This window comes from Pinus tabuliformis, chromosome 2_1 (genome assembly GCF_031772625.1).
Source record: "Pinus tabuliformis cultivar Carrire ecotype Pingquan chromosome 2_1, CPIR1, whole genome shotgun sequence".
Taxonomy (NCBI): Eukaryota; Viridiplantae; Streptophyta; class Pinopsida; order Pinales; family Pinaceae; genus Pinus; species Pinus tabuliformis.
Window position 1 is genome coordinate 567,422,737 of NC_142299.1, and position 14,029 is coordinate 567,436,765.

General features: G+C 35.9%; 2 protein-coding genes across 2 annotated transcripts in view; one reads left to right on the top strand and one right to left on the bottom strand.

Moving 5' to 3' along the window:
* LOC149201689 (universal stress protein PHOS34-like) overlaps window positions 1-405 on the top strand; it is a 133,300-nt gene extending 132,895 nt beyond the window's left edge. The window contains exon 4 of the mRNA XM_089402982.1: window positions 23-405. Coding sequence (XP_089259108.1) covers window positions 23-113 — 91 coding nt within the window. The 3' untranslated portion in view covers window positions 114-405. The remainder of the gene's footprint in view (window positions 1-22) is intronic.
* Window positions 406-5,957: 5,552 nt separating this feature from the next.
* LOC149201691 (uncharacterized) lies at window positions 5,958-6,966 on the bottom strand. Its single transcript, XM_089399794.1, has 4 exons — window positions 6,699-6,966; window positions 6,488-6,563; window positions 6,316-6,387; window positions 5,958-6,220 (listed from the first exon to the last, which is right to left on the bottom strand). The coding sequence occupies exons 1-4, from the start codon at window positions 6,870-6,872 to the stop codon at window positions 6,174-6,176; spliced, it is 369 nt and encodes a 122-aa protein (XP_089255920.1). The 5' UTR covers window positions 6,873-6,966; the 3' UTR covers window positions 5,958-6,173.
* Between the last annotated feature and the right edge of the window lie 7,063 nt (window positions 6,967-14,029).

The following is a 14,029-nucleotide window of genomic DNA, read 5'->3' on the forward strand; positions in this document are numbered from 1 at the left end:
CAGAGGATGTTGGATTTTGCAGGGTAGTTCTTGGCAGTGTGAGTGACTATTGTGTCCACTATGTACAGTGCCCTGTTGTTGTGGTGAAGCCCCGGATGATCAAGACACAATGATTTTCATTAGCGTGATGTTGTCGATGTGCTCTGAATCATATTATGCTTGGGGGCCTTTATGCCTGATATGAAAAAGCAGATAAATTGAAATATTTCAAAACATGGACTAGGGAATATCAGTAGCCACTGGTAATATCTGTTGGTAATTTTCATTGTGTTTTTTGAACATTCAAAATAAACTATGTTTTATGCATGGTTGTATTGAAGGATTAAATATGTCATTACTGGAACCAGAAAAATGAAATGCCCTTTCATGGAATATATTTGCAACTGTATGATTTTTTGCTTTGCACTTATTTTGGCGGATCATATAAAACCCTATACTGACATTCTATAAACTGGGATTATCTGGGAACTGATAATTCAAGAGTGGAAGATTAATGGAGATTTATATGGTTTGAATTTTGAATAACACCTGTGTCTAATCTTTGGATGATTAGCTGAACTCTAGCATGAAGAATTGTCTTGGCTCACACACAATAAGGTCAGACAGAAGTTACAACTCACAGGGTACAATCCAAACTAATTTGTCTTTATCATGTTTCAGACATTCTGAGCAAACCTTAGTTAAATAGTTTCCATCTTCTGAGGTTTGCCCCCACCAAAAAATATTAAATTTTATTTTTAAAATATTCATAAACTATTAGTTTACAAAATAAAATTATAAAATAACTTTAAAATTTTACTATCAAATAATCTGATTTTGTAAATAATAATTTAATTAAAAATATTTTTAAATCATTAATAATGTGAAGATAAGTAACCATCTTATCAATCCATTATTCTTATAACTTAAATTAAATTTTAAATAAATTTCATCATAATAGCTTAATTAAACTTTTCCTATAACAATGTTGTATTTATTTATTTAGTAATTATTGTAAATATTATCCAATGCAATTTATAATATTTAATTTTGAAAAAAAATATTTATTTTTTACTATTATTAAAACCTTAATTTTCAAATTCTTGATTGGACCATAATTTGAAGGACAAAATAATGTCATATGATTAAATGCCTCACATATTTTGTGCCATAATTTATAGATATAGTTTCAATATTCATGTATTATTTTTAGATATTTGTATAATGATTTTTTATTCCCAAGGTTTGAAGGAAGTAAATAACATATTCACCATTAGTAACTTCCAACCATAATTTAAGCGAGACTTTGTATAAAAAATGGATAGGAATAAGATATAAATAAATAGATTTACCACTAGCAATTGTCCCAAAAGGTACAAAGAGAGGCCGATAGGATTATTAAATTAGAATTGTTGAATTTCTCTAGAAGAGATGTTGGTTCAAGCCTAACGGATGAGCAATTTGAGCTAGCTAAACGCCTTCTAATTGTTTTTTTATTATGGTAAAATTATATTGATAATTCATTGGTTTTGCTTTCAAAAGCTTGAAGGAATTTGAAGAGCAGGTATAGAATTGCTAGAATTGCTTTGTGGGATTTGATCCCAAAATCACTGATTTGTAGATATATACTCAATGAAATGTTAAGCAACAGACATGCAGAATTCAGAGTAGAATGAAATGGATAGGCCTCCACAATATTTTTTGGATAATTTATACTTATCTGTGCACTCTAGGGTATGTCTGCCTAAAACTATATATTTCTTGTAAACCTACGCTATATGGTTTAGCCACAGTTTTTTAGAATATAAATTCTAACTGTTATTGTCTAATAACATAATGATTTCTAGACTATGTGATTAGTTATATTTTTCTTGTTCTGGCACTGTTTTGGTAGCCTGAGGTATTTATCTATATATTTTTCCAAGCAAAACTTAATGAGAACCTGAGGAATACTTTGTCACATTTTGGATGACATTCTTGATAAACCCATGAACATAGACTGGTACACCTGATCAAAAAGGCTTTAATCCGGCACTTGCTATCACAAAATTAGCTAAATGCCTAAAAACATTGGCCATAGCCAACTGAACTAACCTCTTCGACTAAGATATATGTGTGTGTGGCATTTAATTCATGTCTCTAACCTCAAAAAAGGGAAGACGTTAGATGAAACATGCTTCTAGATAATTTAGTATCTGCAGTTTATATATATAGATATATATTGGAATGCTTGACATAAACATACCTCAAGGGGCTGCAGTGCAAAGAGAGGCTTCCTTTAATAAAAGATTAATAAACTTATGCTATCCTGATTCACAATTGCTTACATATTTAGCGTTTTCCCTGCAACCTTTATGACCTTTTCCTTTTACTTGTTGTCCTCTTGAGGTTTGCTTTGAACTGAGAGTCCATATATCCAGTGGGCTGCGAGGTTTGTCACTCTGTCCTGTCATACGACATAAATTGCCGACAACTTGGGGGAGTCGTTTTTGTTGATTTGGTCATGGCGTTAATTGAAGTGAAGACGTTTATATGTAAATACTGAAGACCTCGCAATTGTGAGAGATCCAATCCTCTGTATATGATGTGTGGAATCTAAACAGTTCAGAAGGTAACCCCCATAAGAGCTAGCTTCTGCAGACAATGACAGAGGCATTTGAGTTAATCATAGGATCAATCGCCATGAAAAAATAATGTGCATACACTATGTAGGTTGAGGTTGATGGTTGTTACATCGATCTCGATGGGGGCATGCTGCATATGGACGATATAGATCAGTCTCAACCAGTGTCGTTGAAGGCATGAATGCCCACATGTTATAATTCTAATCATCAAGAGAGAGTCAGGAGATTAATCCCCATGGTAGTTTGAGATGTAAATGCTCAATTTACACTGCAAACTGCAACTTTGGCAATATCTGGTTAGAAGATGACAGAGAACAATAGGGAACTCCTGTAGTGTTGAATTCTTTGAAGTACCTACCAATAACTATCAACTAAGGCAACCGAAACCATTCAAGGATTTCCAAGGAAGACATAAAAATTTCACCATGCACTTCACAAAAAGCCAACAATGCTGCTCTTCAAAGAATAAGAACTTCAGTTTTCTAAATTTTCATATGTGTGTCTTTGGTTTCACTGAGAATTGTTTGTATCTTTTGATCTCTTACTGTTCTCCACTAATCTCTTCCTAAACAGCAGCAGAAAATAAACAGCACTCTGTGCCTCATGCAAGAGGGTATTTTTTTAGAATGTAGAATGTAACATATGCAATCTACATGTATGCTGTAGCAACAATGTGCATGCACTATTAAGTGCGAGAAGGATCCTAGCCCTTAGTAATGAATGGAACAAGGGCTACTATGTGACTCTTGGACATTGCCATTTATGCTGTGAATCTTCTTTTCTCATGAGTTCACAAATGAAATGTTTCGAAATTTTCATGGGTCAGAGTTCTTTTTCAGTTCAAATGATATTCAATTTTTTAGCAAAATTTTGCTGTGTCCTAATTGGAAATAAAAAGTTCATATTTTCATTATTCTTTTGTTATCATTCACAGGATTTTGTTTCAGATGATTCAATCTTCTGTGGGATTTTTTATGGCCATGGTCCTTATGGTCATCTTGTTGCCCGTAGGGTCAGGGATTCATTACTAGTGAAACTGCATTCTTTTTGGCAATCCTTCAAGGATAAAGCAAACAACATCAATGCTACCGATACATACAATAACAAAAAGAAGGCAAAAAATGGCCAAAATGACTTGGGTGGTGATGGCCAAGTCAGTTCAAGAAAGGAGTCCAGTCTTTTTTCTGCCTGGAAAGATACCTACCTGAAAGCGTACAAAGTAATGGACAAAGAATTGAGGTCTCGTCCGACTATAGACTGCTTTTGCAGTGGAAGCACTGCAGTTGCAGTTGTTAAACAGGTAATCTGTAATTAGTCGATATATTTTATATGTATTAGTTATGAATGAAATTTCGTTTCTTTCTGTTTCGTCCTGTTTTCTGCTGTTTAACTTGAAATAAGATATAGACGTTCCTTGTACTGAGGTAAAACTACATACCTTCTGTTTAGATTTATAAGAAAAATATGGTACATTTTCAATGCCCAAAAAATTAACATCTGAAAACTATAGGACCTGTTGGCACATAATGTCCTAGCAAGCAAGCAAACAAAGGCAGATGCTATTACCAAAGTCCAATCTCCCCATTCTCTCAAACTTTCCTATGATATTAGGTAAATGGGGATCGGGAGTAACACTCGAGGATGACATTTGAATTACTTTACCTACTTGAGACTGATAAATAAGGCTCCTGGAAGCCTAATGATATTTTTTATAATAATTAAATATTGAATAACATACATTTGAATTACTTTACCTACTTGAGACTGGTAAATAAGCCTAATGATATTTTTTTATAATAATTAAATAGCGAATAATATTATTTTATGATTACGGAGTTCCATAATTCAAGAGGGAAACCTCCACGCAGTTAGAAACAGTTAGAGACAGTTGTACCTTTCTTTCTCGGAGATAAAAGGAAGTCTCGGTGGAAAGAAAGGGGTTTAGTCTTTGTTATGGAAAAAGGATAACAAAGGTATGTGAAATTGAGTGGAAAGAAAGGGGTTCAGTCTTTGTTATGGAAAAAGAATGAGAAAGGTCTGTGAAATTGACAGGACGCTGTCAAAAGAGGGATAACTTGAGCTGGACTTGAGCCAGTGGATAACCTAAAGGTCTGTGAAATTGACAGGACACTGTCAAAAGAGGGATAACTTGAACTGGACTTGAGCCAGTGGATAACCTCATTTGGGGGTCTGTGAAATTGACAGGACGCTGTCAAAATAGGGATAACTTGAGCTGGACTTGAGCCAGTGGATAACCTCATTTGGGGGGAGAAGAGGACGACATTGCCCTTCTCAAGGTTGGGTGGAGAAAGTTACCCTGTTGAATTCATGGATTTAACATAAGGCAGATAAGTACACAAAAATGACTTGAAATCTGTAGTTAAATGCATGATTGAAATTATTTACAATTTACTGTTAACAGTATTGAAATATGGTTCCAATATATACATTCTGTTGTAATCGAAACTGTATAAGTCCTATTAATGATGTGCAGTAGATATATAAATAAACATGTAGTGGGAACAGTAGACCCAGCATTTTATTTTAAAAGGGAAGAACTCTGAATGAATTTGATGACTTTTAGGTGTGTTACAGATAAAACTATTATTTCCCTTAGAAGGCAGAGTATCGAACTCTGGAGGAGAAAGAGGATTTTGGGTTGTGAATCAACCTATATACTAAAACCGAAAGGAAAGACCCGGAATTAATTATGCCTGTAACAGAAAATTAAGAAAAGAGTATATAATCGTTGCCTGCTTTTATAAAGAAAAGTAAATTAAGCAGTAGAACAAAGAGAGTGATGGAATCGTTCTGATTAATATGGGTTAAACTAATTATTCAACAATCGAGGGGGTTAGGACTAGGCTGCCAATCTGATACCGACCCCGTCCAGAACCCCACAAAAGATTCTCATGGTGAATAAACCAATTGAAGTTAGGGGTGCATGAATTTATTCTTCTGTTCACATTTAAAGAACAGGGAACAATAAACTGAAAAAGAAACACAACTCTAATTTATATCTCTGTAGAGAGAGAGAGAGAGAATTCGTAATATTTGGCTTTGGTATGTTATAACCAGTGCGACAGAGAAACCTTTTCAAAGGAAAGGAGAAATTATTTGAAGTCAATAGGAAACCGATAAAGAACCTGTAGCATTTGCTTATTCCCAATTTTATAAAATTACCAAACCATTTAACTAAACACGACAGCCACAATCGAAAAACAAACATTAAATATCAATCTGCATCCATTCTCCTTTAAAAAAATTATATCACCCCGCAGAAGAGTTCTGTCTAGCAATTACAGTTATACACTATACACAGAAGAAGTCAAAACATTTTCTTTCTATGGAAACCCCAAATTTTTACATGAGCTGTCCAAAACTCAAAGTTGCAAAATGTACAGTTATAAATTATGAACCCCACAGGGTTAATACTGGCCAGGAGACCTCTCGATAAGCAAACTATTCAGTTCGGTATAACATAAGAATGTAAACCCTCTTCCTATAATTCTTTAACCCGCCGTAAGGCTGCAAGTAAGTCAGTAAAGAGCACCTGTGAAGCCAAGGATATCAGTGTTGAGAAGCTGCCAGACTCCCGAACCCCAGTGGAAGCATACCTGAGAAGTGCACGGCGTGAGGTGAAAACCCTAAAATAATCATGTGTATCAATGATAATGAACCATAAAGCAAAAAATGGGTGCATTAATCTTACCTACGGCAAGGGTTCCGATTATTTGGAACTGGGTATTGAAGAGTACGCCTTCTGCTATCTGGAGAGCGCAACCTGCGAGAAGAATTTCAATTCATGAATTAAACCTAATAAGATACCAGGAAACCCGGTCATGGAGCGAATTAATAGAAGAGGTGTCGAGATGATGAATTACCTGGAAAGGGGCAGAGCGTCATCCGCTCGAACCTGGAAAAACCCCCGACAGTAAAACTGTCTGATAACTGGACACTCTGTAACAGCACGCGCAACTCAGACAGGAAGTAAACTCTGGGACAATGAAAATACTGGCAAAGCGACCTGAATAGTAAAACCTCCTCCCAAGCGAAAGGGTCAGATTATGATAAAAACAGAGACGATGACCTCACCTGGAAGAAATGATGTTGTGTTGATTTCCAGCTCCGAGACCCGTTCGTGAGATTGTTAAACCAGGCTCCTCTGTCAGTTTGAACAGTGGTATACTCTGTGAGATTGATCGCTGCCGGTAGTTTGATGCAAGAAGGAACCGCAGAACAGTTACTACTGGAACTTAAAGAATGCATAAGCTGGAAGATAACTGCACGAACTTAACACGACGCCGCCATTCCCTCGCAGAACATAAATATCCATGAATACACGACCACTCCCTCGCAGAACTGTCCCGCTCTGTTCCGATGCCACCTGTCAGCACGAGACTGAAAAACCCCTGGTTGTGCCATTCGGAATCCGATGCCACGTGTCAGCATCAAGAACAAAGGGACGACGAAAGTCCCTTTCAAAGGAAGGCCTATCGGCCTAATTAGTTACTTCTAAAGCTGTAAATATGTAGTCACTACTCACCAAAATTTATGCAAGTCAAGTAATTAATTTATCCATTTCACATGTCAATTTTTAAGTTCCTCCCTAAGCAAGATAGAATTCCATTTGCCTATTAACCAGTGTTAATTAAGCTAGCATTGCCCAATGTAGGTTATAATTTTTCCTCCAAAGGTGTCCCAGTTTGAAATTGGCCAAGCTAAGAATTGTCTACCCTTTTCATCTTTGTTTGACATCTGTCTCGATGTATACACATGACATTTGTCTGCATGTATGCTGCTACGGGCTGGAATCCTTGTTCGATTGGGGCCTTCACAGCTTCGTGAATATCATGGCATGCAAAAAGGATGTTTGCAGAGATGGGCATGTCACATATTAACATGTGGAACTCCAAATTTGTGCGAGATCCTCCATAGGAATGGAGGTTATGCAATGAGTTATCATTTGTTCACCACATCATGCAAATATCAGGCGCCTTTTCTTCCTCTCCTATTGATCTTTGCCTTCAGTATATGATGCAACTCATGAAGCACGGACACCGATGAAGAATGGCCCATATCCACCATTTCGTTTTGAATGACATAACATCCACGAGAACAACGCAGGCAAGTACATCATCAGTGCCAAGAAAGGATCCTTGCTTGAATTCCCACTCGTTGGGGTCGCTAGCAACTTCTATTCTATTTGCCTCAGCATCGAGCTACACTTGTCCAACTTAGAGTGCTTTTGGAGAGGGGCATGCAAACCTTGTGCCTCTTTCTTGACAAAATGTTTGCCTTTCATGCACTAAGATTTCCTAGTTTGCAGTTCCGCGACACTATGATCTGGAGCTTAGGCCTGATTTGAATGCTATAAAGTTGATGACAAATTGATTGTCGCGTTGAATGTCATCCAAGATATGTATCTCGTTCTCAATGATGCAGATTTGGCGATTGCAAACAACTTCATCCATTTACAGAGCACTGCTTCGTCGAAGGTAAATAATAACATCTAATTAAGGCTTTTTCAATTTATTATGTGGCGATTGGTCAATGGGGTCATTGTTCAGTAGTGGTGGCACACTCTTTTTTTTTGTTTCTGTCTCTCACCAAAATTCAATTATGCCAAAGAAGAACAAGTGTTTCAGGCCATGTCCAGGTATTGGGGGAACTTGATGGAATAGTAAAGTTGTAGGGGAAGCTATTGGGTGAATTTGATAGAATAGTTAAGCTGTAGGGACATGTATTGGGTGAACTTGATGGAATATTTCTGTTGTAGGGGTAGAGTTTGTGATGGAGTTCTCAACAATGATTCTCTTGAGTGCAGTAATGTTTCCCTTGAGTTTAAAGGAAAATAAAGCAACATGGTTAATTCGAGAAAAATATCACAATGAGGTATTTTTATTATGCTCATTCTAAAGCCTTATGATTATTTGACATATTGCAATGTTAAGATGGACATGGTTTGCAAGGATTCTTGATTCACTGGTGTGTTGGGTGGAGTGCAAGTTCTGAGCTAGAGTTTATTTTTGTTTGGTCTATAACACTGGATAACATGTTAAGAGTTGATGAGCCTAGGTGTAAGTCTTGTACGATTTTGACATAATAGACGCTTCTCAAATCCGACATTTAATTCCATGTGTGTTTGTATTCATAGAAGCAACCTAAAAAAGGAAAGGATAAATATAATAGAATAAATAGATTTTTTTTGAACCTCCACGACACCAATTGGTCTATGAGACAAAAGGCATACTTCTGATTATACCATTCCTGTACAAAAATATGAAAATAAGATCATATTCCAAATGCTGATGGAATTGTGCCAAATCTCTCTTTTAGTTTTGAGATTTGATCAAGCTTCATTTGGTTGGAAAAGAAGAAAAGAGAAAGAGGAAGAGAGATGATATCCCAACTGTTGCCAGCCTGTCTTGGATTCAATTTGAAATTTGAATTATTGTTTACAGGGCATAATTGTGCCCAATCTCTCTTGTAGTTTGGAAACTTGATCAAGCATCCTTTGAGTAAGTGTTGAGCAATAACCACCTTTAAAGAGGCAAATGCTTCCACCTATAGTTTAATTTTGTATGGTATCTTTCATGATCTCTTTAAAGAATTTCCATTTAACTGATTTGGACTAAAAGGGAAGAAAAAAAACATTGCCTATATTATTGGGGGTAATTAGGGTTTTGATGTTAGGATTTATAATTATCTCTGAGTGTTATGAACTGGTATTTAGGGACCCTTGCTGTTGTGTTTTCTTTATGCAGGTGATAAATATGACCAATGTTAGTGTTGATGCAAAAGATGATATTTGGTATTGGACTTCGACGAAGCCTTGCCATATGATGAGACAATTTTGGACATTGAATTTCAGGGTACTCTGAATGATCAGATGAAGGGATTTTATCGAAGGTACATGTGTTGTTTCATTTTTCTTCATATTTTTAGTTTTTTCTTTTTTTCCAAAATTTAGTTTTTTGGAAGGGTAAAGTCCAATGCTCAGAGATTTTTATTGTTTAGAAAATTTAATGTAAATTTATTTAAACACAAGCTCCTATGGAAATGGATTATACTTTCACGTTAGGCTATGGATGCTACAAGATGCTACAAAATTCTAACCAAAAGTAGCTAAATTGACTTGTTGACTTGCATGCTTCAGTGCATATGTGATCAATGGTGAGAAAAGGAATATGGAAGTTACTTAGTTTGAGCCAACAAATGCTCGAAGGTGTTTTCCTTGCTGGGATGAACCTTCTTACAAGGTACAATATTAAAAATACCCATGCTTTTGATGTTGAAGTAGTAGTTTTTGTAAGTGTTACTAGAATAAATTTGTTAGCTAAAAAGGTAATAGTGGAAATGTAATAAAAGGCATATGCAACTGAAGTGGAAACATAGTAAATATGAGGTTGGCTTGTAAATTGAAGTTGAAGGGAGCATCCACCTTTGTCCTCCTGACTTGTATCTTGATATGAAAGAGTTGGTCATCTCCTTCTCTTTTCTCTGATGGAGGCTACTCATGTTCACCTTGCTTTGCATTGTTTTATAAATAATCTTTTTGTCTACATTTGATCTCCTCAATCTTTTTGTCTACATTTGATTTCCTCTCTTTTGGTTTCTTGAATCCATACCTAGCATGATCTTCTTCTTAGGATCCCTTTACAATTCCTTGTATTCAATGTAGGACGTGCTTCCAAGTTTTTTTCTTTGGTGTTACTGTCTATGGTTATAATGGTTGCAATGGTTACTTGGATCCTTGCACTGATGCATAGTGGTGACATTTTCATTGCCTTTCCCTTTCCACCTCTTTTCTTCTTAGAAGCACATTGCTGGTTTGTTTGCTTTGAATCACATAGTTGTGCTTTCTTCTTATCTCTCTCTAGGTATTGTGCTTGTAGAAAAGTACACAAGTGTTTTCAATGGATATAGGCTTGAAGAGCATCAGATGCCTCTTTTAAATGAGTATGTAGACCACCCAACTTGAGGATTTCCTTTGTGCCCTTGGGAGATATTACCAACTAAATGTCTTGTTTACCTCCTCTCCTCTTGCATCACATGGCCATGATGTTTAATTCAACGTCAAACATTTATATTCATATGATGAAGGTCATAGATTTTGTAATGAGGAGAAAATTCTCAACTATTGAGTATATCCCTAAAGAATATTACAAGAGAGGGGCGATAGTGTTTTTTCAAGTCATTATATAACTAGCATTTGCACTGAAAGGGCACAAAGACACATCGATAAGACTACAAAATGGATGATCTTACTGTTAATGATACAACAGATTGAATCTTCCTAGATAAAGCATTGGAAAAAATTGTTAACACATATTTGTTTCATTCGATGGTGTTGATCAAGAAAAATGTCCTGATCAACATATGGGGAAATCCATGAAGTCAAGATTTGTAACTTAGATCTATATATGTTTAAGTGGTGGTTACGACTAGTATAATGGGACTAGTTATCCTTTTACACAACAAGTGTATAATACAAGAATAAATGAAATATAAACTATAACTCTAAGGTATGTATTGCATACATATTACTCTAATATAATGTAAACTATAAGCCTATTAAGTAAATGTACCTGGGTTTTATTGAGTTGACATGCTTTTACAATTTTCCAATGTTACTTAGTAATATAGATTAATAAGTAAAACTAGAAGTAATTCCCTTAAATGATAAAAGTAATCTTGATTAAGTAGCTAATCCAAATTAGCTTTTAATGACAACAGACATGTAAAACCCAAGCAAGGAGTAAGTTCTTAGAGTTTTGTGGCAAGTTGGTTACCAACTTTGATATAATATAAATGTTATATTTTTGTTCTCAAATAGCATTCCTGCAAGGCTTTGCATTTCATTGAGGGAACATGAATTTGACATATCTAAGAGCCGATATTACTTTGTATTCCATATGAATTTACATTGAAGTTATGTAACAACAATCTAATTTCATTTCCAGAGAATATCAATGAAATTAACTTGAATAACTACATTTCCTGAAAAAAAAAGAGTAATTCTCTAAGGAGTCCTCACCTCTACTTATTGGGAAGCAACAGAGGTTCTTTGAATCCTCACTTCAATTGTTCTTGGGGATTTCTGACTAACAACTTACCAACTATAAGAAGAATATCTAAAAACATTTATTTTGTTAATTTAGGTTAGGTTTTTTTTTTCTTTCAAGACCGTGTTGTGGTAAAAACACACCCCCTCTATTATTCACTTAATTCTCATTATGGGGACTCTTTAACTGAATGATTGGTCATATTACTATTTGACTATTGAGAAATTGGATTGCTCTGATGAGTTCGATTTGTTTTTCTATCAAAACTCGTTTGATCTCATTTGGACATTTGGTTTGCAAATAGCGCCTAATTGAAGATTGGATGTTTTTCACTGCTTTGGCCATATATAATGTATTTTATCTTTTATGTTATAAATTTGTCTCTTTGTAAATATTTATATTTGTAAATATTATTTTTTATTTTGTATCATGCATTTCATAGCCCCCGAGACCAAGCCTTTTATTATGTAATGACTTAATGTTTAAAAGCGGATTTAAACCTTTCACATTTAAAAAGTGGTCATAGACGAAGACTTAAAACAAGTGGCACACACACACACACACAGACATATATTGATATAATATCAGAGCTATATTAAAAATATTCAAAGTCCGAACTCATATTTATATGGCTTATGGCATATATTAAAAATTAATCAAAACCTAAAGTCCAACCATATAGACAACGAGAGGACCCACCTGCCACATCATTACTCCCGCTCCCAATAGGGTCAACAGTTATAAGAGATTTTTGACTGAAAAATATTTTAAAAACTCCGATACAACACTCCCTTCGATCTCCGATAGCGATATAACCTCCCGCTCCAATATTCCAATACACCTTTGTCAGGCCAGGGTAACTCCACATTGAACGAGAGAAAACACTGATTGATCTTTATTCATTAGCTAGTACTTTACTTATACAAATACAAAACGGATCAGTTCATCTTCTCGATGACTGTCCGGCTTCACCTCATCCGTTTCGGATTAGGTGTCAACATTCCCCCCCTTAATCTGAAGGGATGTTGGTGAGTCCAAGCATCATTCTGAATCTTTCAAGCTTTTCTCTTCCAAGCGCTTTGGTGAAGATGTCTGCAATTTGCTCGTTTGTGGAACAATGACGGAGATGGATTGTTTTGGCCTCAACATGATGTCAGATCAGATGATATTTAGTATTGATGTGCTTAGTACGATCATGGAACTTTGGGTTCTTGGCCAACTTTATTGCAGATGTGTTATCAATCATGAGTGGAGTTGATTGTATTTGTTTTACCTGCAAATCTTCAAGAATTTTCCTGAGCCACACAATTTCTTTCGTTGCTTCAGCTGCTGCCACGTATTCTGCTTCTGTTGTGGAATCTGCTGGTACTGATTGTTTGCGTGATCTCCAGGAGACAGCTCCTGATCCAAGACTCATAGCATATCCTGAAGTAGATACCCCAGTTTCTTTGTCTCCATCGAAGTCTGAATCAGAGTATCTAATCAAGTTGAAGTCGTCCACCTGTGTATACTTGATTCCAAGGTCTTGAGTTCCCTTCAAGTACCTTAGGACTCTTTTTGCAGCAGACCAATGTCCCTCACAAGGCCTTTGCATAAACCTGGAGAGGATTCCAACAGCAAATGAAATGTCTGGTCTGGTAGTAGTGAGGTAGATGAGACTTCCTACAAGCTGTCTATACTTAGTTGCATCCTCAAATTCCTTTCCTTCAGTAGATGTGAGCTTCAAGTTTTGTTCCATTGGAGTAGAAAGGGGATTGCACTCTGTCATGCCAAATCTGTATAACAAATCTCCAATGTATTTCTTTTGAGAAAGAAATATGGACTTTGGGTGTTGGGTTACTTCAATGCCAAGATAGTAATGAACATAGCCCAAATCAGTCATTTCAAAAAATTTTCCTAATTCTTTCTTTATGGATGCAATATAGCTTTCATTGTTCCCTGTCATTAAAAGATCATCTACATATACCACAAGATATACAACTGTTTTTCCAACTTTCTTGACAAATAAAGTTGCATCATCAAGATCAAAATGATTGAAGTTGAGTTTCAGAAGATGCTCAGTTAGTTTTTCATACCAGGCTCGTGGTGCTTGTTTGAGGCCATACAAGGACTTCACAAGTTTGCATACTTTGTGTTCATGTCCTTTCACAGCAAATCCTTCAGGCTGGGACATAAAAACATTCTCTTTTAGATCTCCATTCAAGAATGCAGTTTTTACATCCATTTGATGGACTTTCCAACCGTTCTGAGCAGCTAGTGTAAAGAGTGTCCGGATGGTGGCCCATTTTGCTGTGGGAGAAAAATTTTCCTCATAATCGACCCCTTCCTTCTGTGCAAAACCTTTTGCCACAAGCCTAG

What these genes read in the sequence shown, in the direction of transcription:
- LOC149201691 (XM_089399794.1), bottom strand. Translation starts at nt 6,872, where the DNA reads ATGCATTCTTTAAGTTCCAGTAGTAACTGTTCTGCGGTTCCTTCTTGC. An exon ending in CACAACATCATTTCTTCCAG is followed by an intron (nt 6,564 to 6,698) that starts GTGAGGTCATCG and finishes GTGCTGTTACAG; the next exon opens with AGTGTCCAGTTATCAGACAG. An exon ending in GACGCTCTGCCCCTTTCCAG is followed by an intron (nt 6,388 to 6,487) that starts GTAATTCATCAT and finishes TTCTTCTCGCAG; the next exon opens with GTTGCGCTCTCCAGATAGCA.